Consider the following 15,388-nt stretch of genomic DNA (forward strand, 5'->3'; position numbering starts at 1 on the left):
TGACACACACACTCCATCTCTCACACACACTCTCTCTCAAACATACACACTCCGAGGAAAACCTTGCTAGCGCCTGTTTCATTTGTGTCAGAAACGGGCCTTTTTTACTAGTTGGTTACATAAAGAACAAGTGTAACAAAATGAATATAATCAATTCAATAAAGCATACAAATTATCAAGTAATTAGTGATGTGTTTGGAATTCCTATTATTGATTACTATGGTAAATCTTGTTAAAAAGGAAAGTCTTTAAAGAATCCTAGTTACCTGATGCTAGGGTCCACTTTGAGGGGCATAATCAAACGGGGTGCCCAAGTTTTCCTGAGGGCGTCCCCGCAGGACGTCCCCGTGAAGGAGCGGGGAAACCCGTATTATCGAAACAAGATGGGCGGCCATCTTTCGTTTCGATAATACGGTTGGGGATGCCCAAGTCTCAGCATTTAGGTCGACCTTAGAGATGGTCGACCTAAATATGGAGATGGTCGTCCCCGGTTTTCGGTGATAATGGAAACCAAGGACGCCCATCTCAAAAATGACCAAATCCAAATAATTTGGTCGTGGGAGGAGCCAGCATTCGTAGTACACTGGTCCCCCTGACATGCCAGGACACCAACCGGGCACCCTAGGGGGGCACTGCAGTGGACTAACTGATGCACTAACTGAACGAAAAAAGCCCTTCCCTTAACGATCCCTTAGCGATTCGGAAAGGAACGGGCATGCATGAAGGAAATCGCATGCAAATGAGCTGCACGCTGTTAGCTCATTTGCACACGATTTCCTTCCTAAGGAGGGGAAGCCAGTGCAGAGCAGCCAAGCGTTATACGTGGCTGTTCTGTTCATGCCAAAGATGGCTTCATACACGCAGACAAGCTGCGTGTATAATAGCCATCTACAACCTTAAAAAAACACAAGTCCAGGTGAAAACGTCCAAGTGCTCGTCAGGGACATCTTTTTTTTTTTTTTTTTGAGTATGGGTGAAGGACGTCCAAGTGTTAGGCGCCTTCGCTATGCCTCCGTCCCTGCTATGGGCAGTTGAGGACGTCCAAAATATGGATGTTTCTGTGAGAAGGATGTCCATGCCTTTGCTATGCCTCCGACACCCCCTTTATTTATTTATTTATTCGGATTTTGGATCACAAGTAGCAGCAGTGGGATTTGAACTGGCCACCTCTGGATTTGCAAGACTAGTGCTTTAACCAGGGCCACTCCTCCACTCCACTCCCTTGAAATTTGGCCGTCCCAAATGTTTGAACGTCGACGCCTTCGCTATGCCTCCGCTGACACACACACACCTCCCCCCCCCAGGGACCTGCATACTGTTGCGATGGACCTGAATATGATATTTGAGGCTGGCAAAAAAAGTTTTTTAAGTTATTTTATTCAGGGTGGGAGGAGGTTACTCACCACTGGGGGAGTCAGGGGAGGTCATCCTCGATTCCCTCCAGTGGTCATCTGGTCAGTTTGGGTACCTTTTGAGGCTTGGTTGTAAGAAAAGATGGACCAAGTAAAGGTAGCCAAGTGCTCGTCAGGGACGCCCTTCTTTTTTCCATTATCGCTCGAGGACGCCCATCTGTTAGGCACGCCCCAGTCCCGCCTTCGCTACGCCTCCAACAAGCCTCCGGGAACTTTGGTTGTCCCCGCGACGGGAAGCAGTTGGGGACGCCCAAAATCATCTTTCGATTATGCCGATTTGGGCGACCCTGAGAGAAGGACGCCCATCTCCCAATTTGTGTCGAAAGATGGTCGCCCTTCTCTTTCGAAAATAAGCCTGTTTAGGAGTCAGCAAAAGATCTAGGTGTCATTCACTGTAGACAATACACTGAAATCTTATCAAAAAGGATATAGCAGAATTAGAAATGGTTCAAAGAAGAACAACCAAAATGAAACAAGGGATGGAACTCCTCTCATATGTGGAAAGGCTAAAGAGTTTAGGTCTCTTCAGCTTGGAAAAGAGATGACTGAGGGGGGGATATGATTGAGGTCTATAAAATCTTGAGTGGTAGAACGGGTAAAAGTGAACTTATTTTTCACTCTTTCAAAAAGTACAAAGACCAGGGGACACTCAATAAAGTTACATAGAAATGCTTTTAAAACAAATAGGAGGAAATGTTTTTTTCACTCAAAGAATAGTTAAGCTCTGGAATTTGCTGCTGGAGGATGTAACAGCGGTTAGCGTATCTAGTTTTAAAAAAAGGTTTGGACAAGTTCTGGAGGAAAAGTCCATAATCCGTTATTGAGATGGACATGGGGAAACCACTGCTTGCCCTGGGATTGGTAGGATGGAATATTGCTACTGATTGTGTTTCTGCCAGATACTTGTGATCTGAATTGGCCACTGTTGGAAGTGAGATACTAGGCTAGATGGACCATTGGTCTGACCCAGTACGGCTATTCTTATGTTCTTATGATATCTGGGGGGGGGGGGGGGGGGGGGGGGTTCTTGCTTTTTCACTATTAAGGATCTTCCCTGCTTATCCTAGGATTTTTAAAACTGTGCTATGGTTTTTCATCCTCTTCCTCTAGAAGGCCATTCAAATTATTTACTTGTCTTTCCATGAAGAAATGTTTTCTGATGTTGCCTCCCATGTCTGCCTCCTTGGAATCTTATACCATAACTTAAAGTTTTAAGTTAACAAAGCCTTACATGTATGTAAGATGTTCATTAAGAGTAGCTATCAACATTGTATAAATAACCTAATTTATACAGTGTTATAAGAGGTCTGCTCTGATACACTCCATATATACCCATATAGGCATAAACACTGACTTAGGAAACATTTGGGCTCATTTTCGAAAGAGAAGGACGTCCATCTTTCGACATAAATCTGAAGATGGATGTCCTTCTCCCAGGGACGTCCAAATCGGTATAATCGGAACCCGATTTAGGACGTCTCCAACTGCACTCCATCGCAAGACGGCCAAAGTTCAAGGGGGCATGTCGGAGGCGTGGCAAAGGCGGGACTTGGGCGTGCCTAACACTTGGACATCCTTGACCCATAATCGAAAAAAACAAGGATGTCCCTGACGAACACTTGGACGTTTTCACCCGGACGTGTTTTTCTTATGACTAAGGCACAGAAAGGTGCCCAAAATGACCAGATGACCACCGGAGAGAATCGGGGATGACCTCCCATTACTCCCCCAGTGGTCACTAACCCCCTCCCACCCTCAAAAAAACATCTTATTTAGTTTCAGCCTCGGATGTCATAGTCAGGTCCATGACAGCGCATGCAGGTCCCGGAGCAGTTTTAGTGGGTACTGCAGTGCACTTCAGACAGGCGGACCCAGGCCCACACCCCCCTACCTGTTACATTTGTGGAGGAAACAGCGAGCCCTCCAAAACCCACCAGAAACCCACTGTACCCACATCTAGGTGTCCCCCTTCACCCGTAAGTGCTATAGTAGTGGTCTACAGTTGAGGGTAGTGGGTTTTGGGGGGGGGCTCAGCACACAAGGTAAGGGAGCTATGTACCTGGGAGCAATTTATGAAGTCCACTGCAGTGCCCCCTAAGGTGCCCGGTTGGTGTCCTGGCATGTCAGTGGGACCAGTGCACTACAAATGCTGGCTCCTACCACACCCAAATGGCTTGCATTAGGATGTTTCTGACATGGACGTCTTTGGTTTCGAAAATTGCCGAAAGTCAGAAACGCCCATGTCTACGGACGTCCAAATTTAAGGATTTGGACGTCCCTGATGGTATTTTTGAAATGAAAGATGGACGTCCATCTTGTTTCGAAAATATGGGGTTCCCCGCCCCTGGATTTTGCCATTTTGCAAGAACGTCCAAATCGCAACTTGGACGTCCCTTTCAAAAATGCCCTTCATTGTGTTACCAATATTTTTATGCCAATAGATATTTTAGATCTGTACTTTCCATATCTGTCCTATAGACCCACAGCCAATTGAGTTTTCAGGATTTCCACAGTGAACATGAGATAAATTTGCATACATTTGAAATTTGGTGTATGTACATTTATCTTATGCATATTCATTGTGAATATCCTAAAAATCCTACTGGCTGTGGGATCTGTAGGACACACCTGGGAAGCCCTGTTTTATATGACAGGTTATATGCTTTGTAAAAAAAAAAAAAATTATATGCAGCAGCATTGAGAGATTTTGAAAATAACATTTTATTGGTTCTTTTATCATGGCTAACTACTTGCTTCTGTTGCAGGAACTTTACATCGCAGTTGGAATCTCTGGAGCAATTCAGCATTTGGCAGGGATGAAAGATAGCAAGGTTGAGTATGTTATATAAGAGAAATTACTGCAAGAACCAGTTTCTGGACTAATGAAATTAAAGGTCGATGGAAAGTGGGATTCTCAGTTTTGATTGAAACCGAATTGGCAGCTGAAATTTGCTGTTCAATTTTGGCTGACAGCAAAACTGAAAATGGCGTCTCCCCCTTCTTGAGCAGAGAACGGGTCCTCCTAGGTCCTCCTCCCCAAGGAGAGCGCATCCTTCCAGGTCACTGTCTCCCCCCCCCTTCCGGCTGAGAGCCAGTCATCTCAAGGCAGCTGCCCCCGTCAATAAGAATATTTCATCCTCCTTGTATTTGGAGAATCTAGGTACCTACCATGTGGCCTCAGAGCGCCTAAATGGAGACACCCACTTACAGAATTGTTTAGATTCTCTACATATGAGCATTTTTTTTTCTGTCTTGGATATAATTTATAGCTACAATGATGTGAAAAAGTCCCTATAATGCATTTCAACCAAACAGGATCACAACTTACTGTATATTGTAACGTTTCTGGAGCATGTGTAGACACTTCTGGGATGAATGTTGAGACAACTTATGTTTTGGTTTAAATCACAATTTTCATACATAAGCAGGATTGAGAACCCATGTTATTGTATCAGAATAAATTTAGACAGAAGAATGAAGACATTTGAATTCACACAATGTCATCTTGGTAATTTTCCCCCTATGCTTTCAGAAACTTTGTGACATAAATGAGTGTTCTCTGGTACTATTTTTATTTAATTGCTTTTTTTCTTCATAATTGCAGACTATTGTTGCTATTAACAAGGATCCTGAAGCTCCAATCTTCCAGGTTGCTGACTTTGGTTTAGTGGCAGATTTATTTAAGGTAAATTTGACCTAATTATTGAAATACATCTTTTGTAAACATGGATAGGCAAATGTTTTACACAATCAACTAGGTTGTACCCTTGGCTATTTTTACAGGCTTATGCATAATCGTTTATTGATTTGAGATGAACATAAGCCTGTTAAATTTTTGATTCAGACTACAGGTACAAAACATTATTGAGGCTGTGAAGTGTCAAGGAAATCAAAAATTGAAATATTCCACTGAGTTATTAAATAATAGTAAACAGTATCATTCTAAGAGTATTTGGTGGAATCATCTCTGCGCCATCCAATCTTATGGTGGAGACTATTATTAAGAATAAAATTGCAGAGCATATACAAAAACATGGACTGATGAGACAAAGTCAGCACGGATTTAGTGAAGGGAAGTCTTGCCTCACCAATCTAATGCATTTTTTTGAGGGGGTAAGCAAACGTGGACAATGGGGAGCCGGTTGATATTGTATATCTGGATTTTCAGAAGGCGTTTGACAAAGTGCCGCACGAAAGAAATTGCAGAGTCATGGAATCGGAGGTAGGGTATTATTATGGATTAAGAACTGGTTGAAAGATAGGAAGCAGAGAGTAGGATTGCGTGGCCAGTATTCTCAGTGGAGGAGGGTAGTTAGTGGGGTCCCGCAGGGGTCTGTGCTGGGTCCGTTGCTTTTTAATGTATTTATAAATGACCTAGAGATGGGAATAACTAGTGAGGTAATTAAATTCGCCGATGACACAAAATTATTCAGGATCGTCAAGTCGCAGGAGGAATGTGAACGATTACAGGAGGACCTTGCGAGACTGGGAGAATGGGCGTGCAAGTGGCAGATGAAGTTCAATGTTGACAAGTGCAAAGTGATGCATGTGGGTAAGAGGAACCCGAATTATAGCTACGTCTTGCAAGGTTCCGCGTTAGGAGTTACGGATCAAGAAAGGGATCTGGGTGTCGTCATCGATGATACGCTGAAACCTTCTGCTCAGTGTGCTGCTGCGGCTAGGAAAGCGAATAGAATGTTGGGTGTTATTAGGAAGGGTATGGAGTCCAGGTGTGCGGATGTTATAATGCCGTTGTATCGCTCCATGGTGCGACCGCACCTGGAGTATTGTGTTCAGTACTGGTCTCCGTATCTCAAAAAAGATATAGTAGAATTGGAAAAGGTACAGCGAAGGGCGACGAAAATGATAGTGGGGATGGGACGACTTTCCTACGAAGAGAGGCTGAGAAGGCTAGGGCTTTTCAGCTTGGAGAAGAGACGGCTGAGGGGAGATATGATAGAAGTGTATAAAATAATGAGTGGAATGGATCGGGTGGATGTGAAGCGACTGTTCACGCTATCCAAAAATACTAGGACTAGAGGGCATGAGTTGAAGCTACAGTGTGGTAAATTTAAAACGAATCGGAGAAAATGTTTCTTCACCCAACGTGTAATTAGACTCTGGAATTCGTTGCCGGAGAACGTGGTACGGGCGGTTAGCTTGACGGAGTTTAAAAAGGGGTTAGATAGATTCCTAAAGGACAAGTCCATAGACCGCTATTAAATGGACTTGGAAAAATTCCGCATTTTTAGGTATAACTTGTCTGGAATGTTTTTACGTTTGGGGAGCGTGCCAGGTGCCCTTGACCTGGATTGGCCACTGTCGGTGACAGGATGCTGGGCTAGATGGACCTTTGGTCTTTCCCAGTATGGCACTACTTATGTACTTATGTAAGAATCAGCTGAAATAAAATCTCGCTGTCCGTATAACTTTCAGAAGTTATGACTTCCTTTTGATAATTTTCGAAGACCTCACTAATCACTCTTTTCACAAAACTCCCTCATATTCCAGCTGTTTTTATGGGCTCTGTGCATTGCAAATGCTGTTGTTTTTTATGACATTGTTAAAATACTATTCGCAGTTCTTTTTTAAGTTAATTGATCTCTGTATCTATTTGTTATAAAATTCAATCAAAAACTTTGAAAATGTTTTTTATATTTTTTTGCAATTTACAATTGGTTCACACAAGAACAAATCTTGCAAAAGAAAACAATACAAAAGGATACTCTAAGAAATAAAAAGAAAAGAAAGCTATAAAAACAAAAAAACAAGCTTTTTCCCCCTGGTCTTTCACCTGGGCCATTTACTCGATGGACGTCTTTTGGTCTAGTAACTTGGGGTCAATTTTTTGATGAGGGATCTTTTGATCCCTTTCGATGCCCTTGCGGGTGAGTATCATATTTTACCTCATGAGGCATTTGCTTATTCTGAATTGAAACATTTCCTTTCATCCGCTGCCATTAAGGCGGGAGGAATCTTTCCTTGAATCTTTTCCTTGAATCTTTCCTTGAAGATTTTCTGAAGATTCTAAGGGCACAAGGGGTCTTATTTCTTGCCTGTATAAATATCAACGTAAGCAAATGCATCCTCACTTGGATCATCGTGCGCGTTGGCATCGAGAACTGGGGGTTACCATTGAGGATGACGATTGGTCTCTCTTGGAGAATGGGTTAATGAAGGTGTGTCTATTTCGGTCCCCTTCAAGGAGAGTGCCGTTAAAGTACTCCTATAGATGGTATTTGACTCCTGTATGCTTACACCACATTTCCTAATGTATCTCCTTTGTGCTGGTGTGGGTGTGGTCAGAGTGGTACCATGGGCCACATTTGGTGGTCCTTTATTAAAGTACAGGCCTATTGGAAGGCTATTCAACATAGATTACAGCGTTGGTTTCTTAGGCCTATTAAATGGTCTCCTGAATATTTTATATTTCCTAAGAAACCTCCTGGTCTCACCAAGTCTCAGGCATTATTGACTAGGCATGCTATGTCTGCCGCTAGAGTGACTTTGGCCGCCCATTGGAAATCTCCTACTGTTGTTCCTCCTTTGGTTAAATGGTTAAACAAACTCTGGTGCATTTGCGAAATGGGAAAACTTTGGGCAACCCGTTGTCATACTCTAGCTAAATGGGAAGCTATTTGGGAACCCTCCTTGAGACATTGTTCTTGTTAAGGGAGGGAGGTGAAGTTTTTTTGTTTTGTTGTGGGTTTGGGTTGAGGGAGGAGGGTGGGAGGTGGATTCTTTACAAATCCTCAAAACGTTGGAAGTTAAGGTTAGCTGTTATCTGTTCTTATTGAGATTATTTCTTAACCAGGGCCGTGCCTAGGGTCTCTGGCGCCCCCCTGCAGCCTATCAGTTGGCGCCTCCCCTCCCCCCCCCCCTGTGAAAATGATCGCTCACCACTTGCCACACTGACAGGAATTGTCAGCAATATTCTTAGAAACAAATTGCTATACATTGCAAAATAAGATAGCAGATGTAAATTCTCAAAGTGGACATATTCCAAACACTAAAATGAAAATAAAATGATTTTTTTTCTACCTTTGTTGTCTGGTGACTTTCTTTTTCTGATCATGCTGGCCCAGTATCTGATTCTGCTGCTATCTGTCCTCTTAACTCCGTTTCCAGGGCTTCCTTTCCATTTATTTATTTATTTCCTTTCCTCCTTTCTTCTTCATTTCTGGTCCTCAGCTTCTGCCTATTTTCTTCATCCATGTGCAGTTTTTCTCCTCTCTTCCTTTTCCCTCATTTCATCTCTTTCATCTCTCTTCCCTCCCCTCTATGTCCAGCAATTTCTCCTCTCTCCCTGAGCCCTGCCCTCCCAATCCATGCTCCTCTGTCCCCTGCCCCCTCCATTCATCCCTTTCCAGCAATTCCCCTCTCTCCCTGAGCCCTGCCCTCCCAATCCATGCCCATCCATGCTCCTCTGTCACCTGCCCCCTCCATTCATCCCTATCCAGCAATTCCCCTCTCTCCCTGAGCCCTACCCTGCAATCCATATCCATCCATGCCCATCTGTCCCCTCCATTCATCCCTATCCAGCAATTCCCCTCTCTCCCTTAGCCCTCCCAATCCATGCCCATCCATGCTCCTCGGTCCCCTGCCCCCTCCATTCATCCCTATCCAGCAATTCCCCTCTCTCCCTGAGCCCTGCCCTCCCAATCCATGCTCCTCTGTCCCCTGCCCCCTCCATTAATCCCTATCCAGCAATTCCCCTCTCTCCCTTCCATGACCCCCCCTCGCATCCATGCTCCTCTCTCTCCCATGTCCCAGCCTGGCCCGCCCTCTTCTCCCCCCCCTTCGCATCCATGCCCCCCCCCTTCGCATCCATGCTCTCGTTTCTCCCCTGCCCTCCCGCTCCCATTGTTCAACTGCCCACCCTCTTCTCTCCCCCCAACATCCCTTTTCTTTTTTTTTCTTTTTAAATTTACCTCCGTGGCGGTTCCGGCAGCGCAGCGTCAGGGAAGGAGGCGGCGCTCCCGATGTCTAGCCTTCCCTTCGCTGTGTTCCGCCTTCTTCTGACGTCATCCTTGATGTCAGAAGAAGGCGGAACACAGCGAAGGGAAGGCTAGAGACGTCGGGAGCGCCGCCTCCTTCCCTGACGCTGCGCTGCTGGAACCACCACCACGGAGGTAAATTTAAAAAGAAAAAAAAAGAAAAGGGATGTTGCGGGAGGGCGAGCGAGGTGAGAATGGTGTGGCAGTGCCCCCCTGCCATGCTTACCGTGTTAGCACGGCCCTGTTCTTAACAGTCTTATACGGAGGTAGAGACTAATTAGTCTTGAAGTTTTATTCACAATTAACTGTAGCTGACTAAACATTCTCCTGTGTGTTTACTCTGACTTTGTATTGTTTTCTCAATGCTCAATAAAGACTTCTAAAAAAAAAAAACAACAACAAAAAAAACCCAAGGAGAACTAACAATCAAGCATCCTAAAGGAATAAAGTCCACAATAAGATGGTTGGGAGGAGGGCAGAAAGACAGTGAGGAGTATGTAATAAAGGCAAAACCATAGACCAAATTATGAAAGACAGACTTTATTTCCCGTATCAAGATTATGCTAGCCTCAAATTCTCTTAGGGGGTTAAGCCTCAGATCCTGTGGATACAAATTTCTTAATTACAGAGGAACATAAAATATATAGTTATCCTCACCAAGCTTAAAACAATTACAAGGAAACTGCAAATTAAAAGTAGCACCTAGCTCTCTAACATCTTGACACAAGCTTGCTCTGTGAAAGTCACATCTTTGGTGCAGTCCATCCAGCTCCTAACTCACACATGAATCCCCAGTGCAAGAGAGTTTGGCTCTAAGATTTCTACTTTAGAAGGAGAGACTATTAAACTTAAGAAGGATTAGTCTGGATTGATTAAAGATAGAGGTTATTTACATGCAACTCTAGAGTGCATGCCCACTGCTGTAAGCAAGTTAAGCGTGGTGCTCCCAAATGTCGGCACACCCATGCAACGGTTACCTTGCTTGCTTGGCCAGCAGACCACAGTAAATTCATGACTTGATCTGGCTTTTGACAAAGGGTGCACAGTTGTGCACGTGTAATGGGAGGTCTGTATAGAAGCAGGATATATCAGACAACTGTACACTGCCTTGAGTGAATTCTTTCAAAAAGGCGGTAAATAAATCCTAATAAATACAAACTCTTACTGGAGAGTTGACTCCTAACTTAGGTAAATACACTTGAATGGGCCCAGTGAGCTGACTATTGTGTTGTAAAAACCTCTTGTTTTTCTGAGTTCTAAGAGATGGTCTGTGTTGCTGTTTGATGTCACCCACTGTGTCTGATTTATCCTGCTGTCTGCGGAGAAGCGTCATTAGAGATAAAGAACAGATTTCTCTGTGTAAAATTCTGCTTGATGAATGAATGCAATTTTCTCATGCAGAAGAAAACTTAGCAACTTAAGAATACTGAAAAATTACTTAAGAGCATAGTAGTCATAAGCAAGGTGGAAGTTTGCTTGAGGGATAACATTAGTCCTTCTGAAGCTTTTATTCTTTATCTGTAAGCTGAGCTAAACATGAGAACGTTATCTTTCAAATTAAGTTGTTACCTGAACTCACATTAACTTTGATACCCAGTGTTACACATATATCACTCAGCTGTTTCCTCTTGAGTTTCTGGAATGTTATTTAAATTTTAATCAAGAACCCCATACTGCATTTTGACACCATCTGACACCAAGGACCTCTGGAGGAATTAAAAAACAGGCAGCGTTTTGTTTCTTTGAGTTGAAAGTGCCTTTATGTTCGTACATTCATATGTGAAAGTGAAGTAGAAGACTGCGCAGCTGTTGTATATGAATCCTTTGTCTTGCATCTATTTATTATAGTTTTTGCAACAATTCCTTGGATTGCCTTTAGTTTGAAAATGTGATCTGTTCAGTTGGTTATTGGTATGTTAAACTTCTCTTTCATCCAAGAACATATATTTTTACTCATTTTTTTTTTTTAATTCAACATTCATATGAAACTTTTTTCATGGACCGTAAGAAAGTAACTGAATATAAACCACTTTTCTGAACAGCAGCACTGCTGCTGTAAGATTCATGTGAAGATGTGTTTTCAAGTAATCTTGAAGACTGGCATGAGCTCACAGTATCTCTGTTAACAGAGACATGCCAGCACTTAACGCCGTTATTGAATGAATTCCTTCTGGCTGGGCAGTAAACATAGACCTTTTAATAAGGTGGAGACAAAGTGACATTCATTTCGGAAGAAACAACATGTAGACAATTTCCTTAATAAATTTTGTACGAACACATTATTTCCAACTAATGGAAAAGGAGATCTCTTCAATAATTTAGAGCCTATATTCATCTGTGGTGAGTTCAGCAGGGATCTTTGTGAACCAGGGCAACCTGCATTCCCTTGCAAGATGGAGCTAATTGATATTTCACACAAGTGAGTTGGATAGGTTTTCAGGTGTATTCTGTATTAATAATCTAACTGTTTACATGTGTAAGTGCTCTTTATGATGCATACAAAAGACACGGCCAAAAGTACTGCTTGTGCCAGGATGCTTGATATTGACTGAATAGAGGGAACTGTAACTACAGTTCACTTTATCTTAATATTTTATATTGAAATATCTATCAAAATGTTAGCATTCCACTTTTAGCAGAGACCAGGACAGTTCTAAAATTGCACTTTTTGTGTAGTTTCCAGGATGGTTACTTTTTAAGTGCATGGTTTTTTTAATTAGATTTTTTTGTTTAAAATGTCATCAATAAAATATTTTGATGTCTCGTTTAAAAATAAGTTACAAATCATATCACAAATATGACACCAGGTAGCATAATCACCTCACAACACAATACACACAAATTTGACACCATAACCACCCCAAATGTTACCCTCCCCGTATCAGACAACTTGAAAATTCTGGGAGTCACCATTGATCGAAATCTCACACTTGAAAACCATGTGAAGAATACAACTAAGAAATTGTTCCATGCCATGTGGAAACTCAAAAGAGTAAAACCTTTCTTCCCAAGGGCCATTTTCATGAAACTGGTGCAGTCATTGGTGCTAAGTCACCTAGATTATTGCAATGCACTCTTCGCTGGCTGCAAAGAACAGACCATCAAAAAACTTCAAACAGCCCAAAACACTGCAGCCAGACTCATATTTGGGAAAACAAAATATGAAAGCGCTAAACCCTAAGAAAGAAACTACATTGGCTACCATTGAAAGAACGAACCACATTCAAAATCTGCACAATTGTTCATAAAATCATTTACGGAGATGCCCTGACCTACATGCTAGGCCTCGTAGACCTGCCACCCAGAAATGCTAAGAGATCCACCCGCACCTTTCTTAACCTACACTTCTCCAACTGCAAAGGAATAAAATACAAACTAACACACGCGTCTAGTCTTTCTTATATAAGCACGCAGATGTGGAACTCTCTTCCAATAAACCTAAGAACGATCAAAGAACTGACTGATTTCCGCAAATCCCTTTAGCAAAGCCTACCACGAAAACCCTTAACTAACGACAACACAATACCTAACCAAAATGGCACAGAATGTATTTTCCAATAATGACTTGTTCAAACCTACCTGTATTCCTCTACCTCTATATAATACCAATTGTTTTCTTTAACCTGGTATAGTTATGCTATAACAGGTCTCTGTAAGCCACATTGAGCCTGCAAATAGGTGGGAAAATGTGGGATACAAGTGCAATAAATAAATATCCGGAAGCACTATTTTCCAGTTCCAAATTATGATCTATCGATTACTGCCATTGACACCTTAATATTTTCTGGCCATTTCCGGGTACTTGAAGTAAAAGAGTGGAGCTCTTTCATTTTGAGAAGTTTCATTTTCCTGGTCCTTGGGGGTCCTTTTTTTCACGATGTGGGCAAGACAGATTGCAGCCTGGGATAAACATAAATAGCAATAGGTGTATGCTGCTATTTCTGCCCACAAGAGAAGCACTTAAAATCTGCTGGCATAAAGACTGTGCCCTTCAGGTTAAACTCATTGTCAAGAAAAAGAAAGATTTAAAACTGAATAGTTTTTCTTTTAAATAGGTGAAAAGAGTGTATACAGTAGGTGGTGAAGGGCAACATGAGGAAAGAGCATTTCAACCCATACTGAGGAATCCAGCAAAAATAAAAACCACTCCCATACATGGTTGGAAAGACCTTTTTTTTTTGTCTGAACACTGTTTGCACCATCAGATGACATCACGTATTTGTGTGGTTGATTTTATTGTGCTTGTTGATGAAGAATCTGGTTCATGTTGCAGGAGACTAGGTGGGTCAAGCAGCAGCAGAGGTGTCAAAAGTTCTCGCTTTCCTCCACAGCAGCTGCTAATCCTGATTTGATCATTTTTAATAATGACAACAGTGGTAGCTTGAATATGTCCTCTTCTCTTGCAGCCCAAGGTGTAGGAGTGTTGTACTGACACACTTTGTAGTACAGGGTTAAAATCTGCTTTCTCTTCTGCTGCAGTTCAGGGCCAGAGGTACCATAGTGACTGCCGTTTTTATGTTACTAATCAGGATTAGGGCCTGGTAAAGAGGTGCTCATAGATGGATTGGCTGGAGATCTAAAGGGGATAAAGGGGTTGCTGTGGAGATTTCATTATACCATACCACTTCATGTACCTTAAGTTGAGGCCATGGTAAGAGAAAAAAAAGATACATATGCTGATATTCAGTTACTTGCTCTTTTGGACTCAGTTTTCCCTAAATTAATTTCTGATATTTCCTTAAAACTGGAGAAAAATTCAGGATTGCTGGACAACAATAAAGTTAAATATTTGTAAAACTAGTATTATTATTTGATCTTAAAGCAGTACACTGTCTCCTTCCATATACCATGTATTGGAGATGTTTGGATTCTGTTAAAGAACTAAGGGGTCCTTTTACTAAGGTGCACCAAAGAATAGGCTACGCTAGTGTAGGCGTGTTTTGGGCGCGCATAGATTCATTTTTCAGCGTGCCTGTAACAAAGGCCTTTTAAAATTTTTTGCCGAAAATGGATGTGTGGCAAAATAATTGGCGTGCATCCATTTTGGGTCTGAGACCTTACCGCCAGCCACTGACTTAGCAGTAAGGTCTCACACTGTAACCGTGCGGTAATTGTCTACACATGTAGAATGATGATTACTGCCTGGTTTCCGCCATGTGCAGGAAAATAAAAATTATTTTCCAGCACGTGTAGTGGATGCGCGTAAAAAACAAAATTACTTTTTTTTTTTTTTTTTAACATTTGTACCCCACGCTTTCCCACTCATGGCAGGCTCAATGCGGTTTACATGGGGCAATGGAGGGTTAAGTGACTTGCCCAGAGTCACAAGGAGCTGCCTGTGCCTGAAGTGGGAATCGAACTCAGTTCCCCAGGACCAAAGTCCACCACCCTAACCACTAGGCCACTCCTCCACTCGGTAGCTGGGTGGTAACTCCAAATTGATGCACTTTGGGTGCGCGTAGGTGAGCATGTGTCTGGTAAGGAAAGACAACTGTCTGGCAGACAGGCTGAGTCGGATTCTGTAACCTCATGAATGGTCACCAGACAAGGGTATATAACCCAGCAGATCTTTCATGCACCCCCTCGATAACCCTTTTTGCCACTCACTACAACAGGAAAATCCCTGTTTTGTTTCAGACTGGGATCGCATAGCAGACTAGCCTCAGATGCCGCCTTCTTGCTTTGCGACAGGGCCTTCTGTACGTGTATTGTGATACCTCTCAGTTTGAAAGCTTTTCTAAAACTTTCAAGCAGGATTGTGGAGCCATGATTCTAATTACCTTTTATTGGATGAGACAGATATTATTTCTTCTTCTTCTGGAACTTTCCTTCAGGAAACTGTGGAGACTGGAATGTTTTCTGTCACGGTTATAGCCGTGCCCTTATGTTCAGACCTACTGTTTCTCTGTATTTAGCTCTTTGACCTCTCCAGTCTGCCCTTTTCCCTATTGTTGTTCTTCCTATTAGCCAAGCCTCGCT

General features: G+C 42.6%; 1 protein-coding gene across 1 annotated transcript in view; it reads left to right on the plus strand.

Annotated features, from left to right (window-relative positions):
* Positions 1 to 15,388, plus strand: part of ETFA (electron transfer flavoprotein subunit alpha) — a 122,723-nt gene that overhangs the window by 96,483 nt on the left and 10,852 nt on the right. The window contains exons 10-11 of the mRNA XM_030187341.1: positions 4,178 to 4,243; positions 5,017 to 5,097. Of these exons, the coding sequence (XP_030043201.1) occupies positions 4,178 to 4,243; positions 5,017 to 5,097 (147 nt within the window). The remainder of the gene's footprint in view (positions 1 to 4,177; positions 4,244 to 5,016; positions 5,098 to 15,388) is intronic.

This window comes from Microcaecilia unicolor, chromosome 1 (assembly GCF_901765095.1).
Source record: "Microcaecilia unicolor chromosome 1, aMicUni1.1, whole genome shotgun sequence".
Taxonomy (NCBI): domain Eukaryota; kingdom Metazoa; phylum Chordata; class Amphibia; order Gymnophiona; family Siphonopidae; genus Microcaecilia; species Microcaecilia unicolor.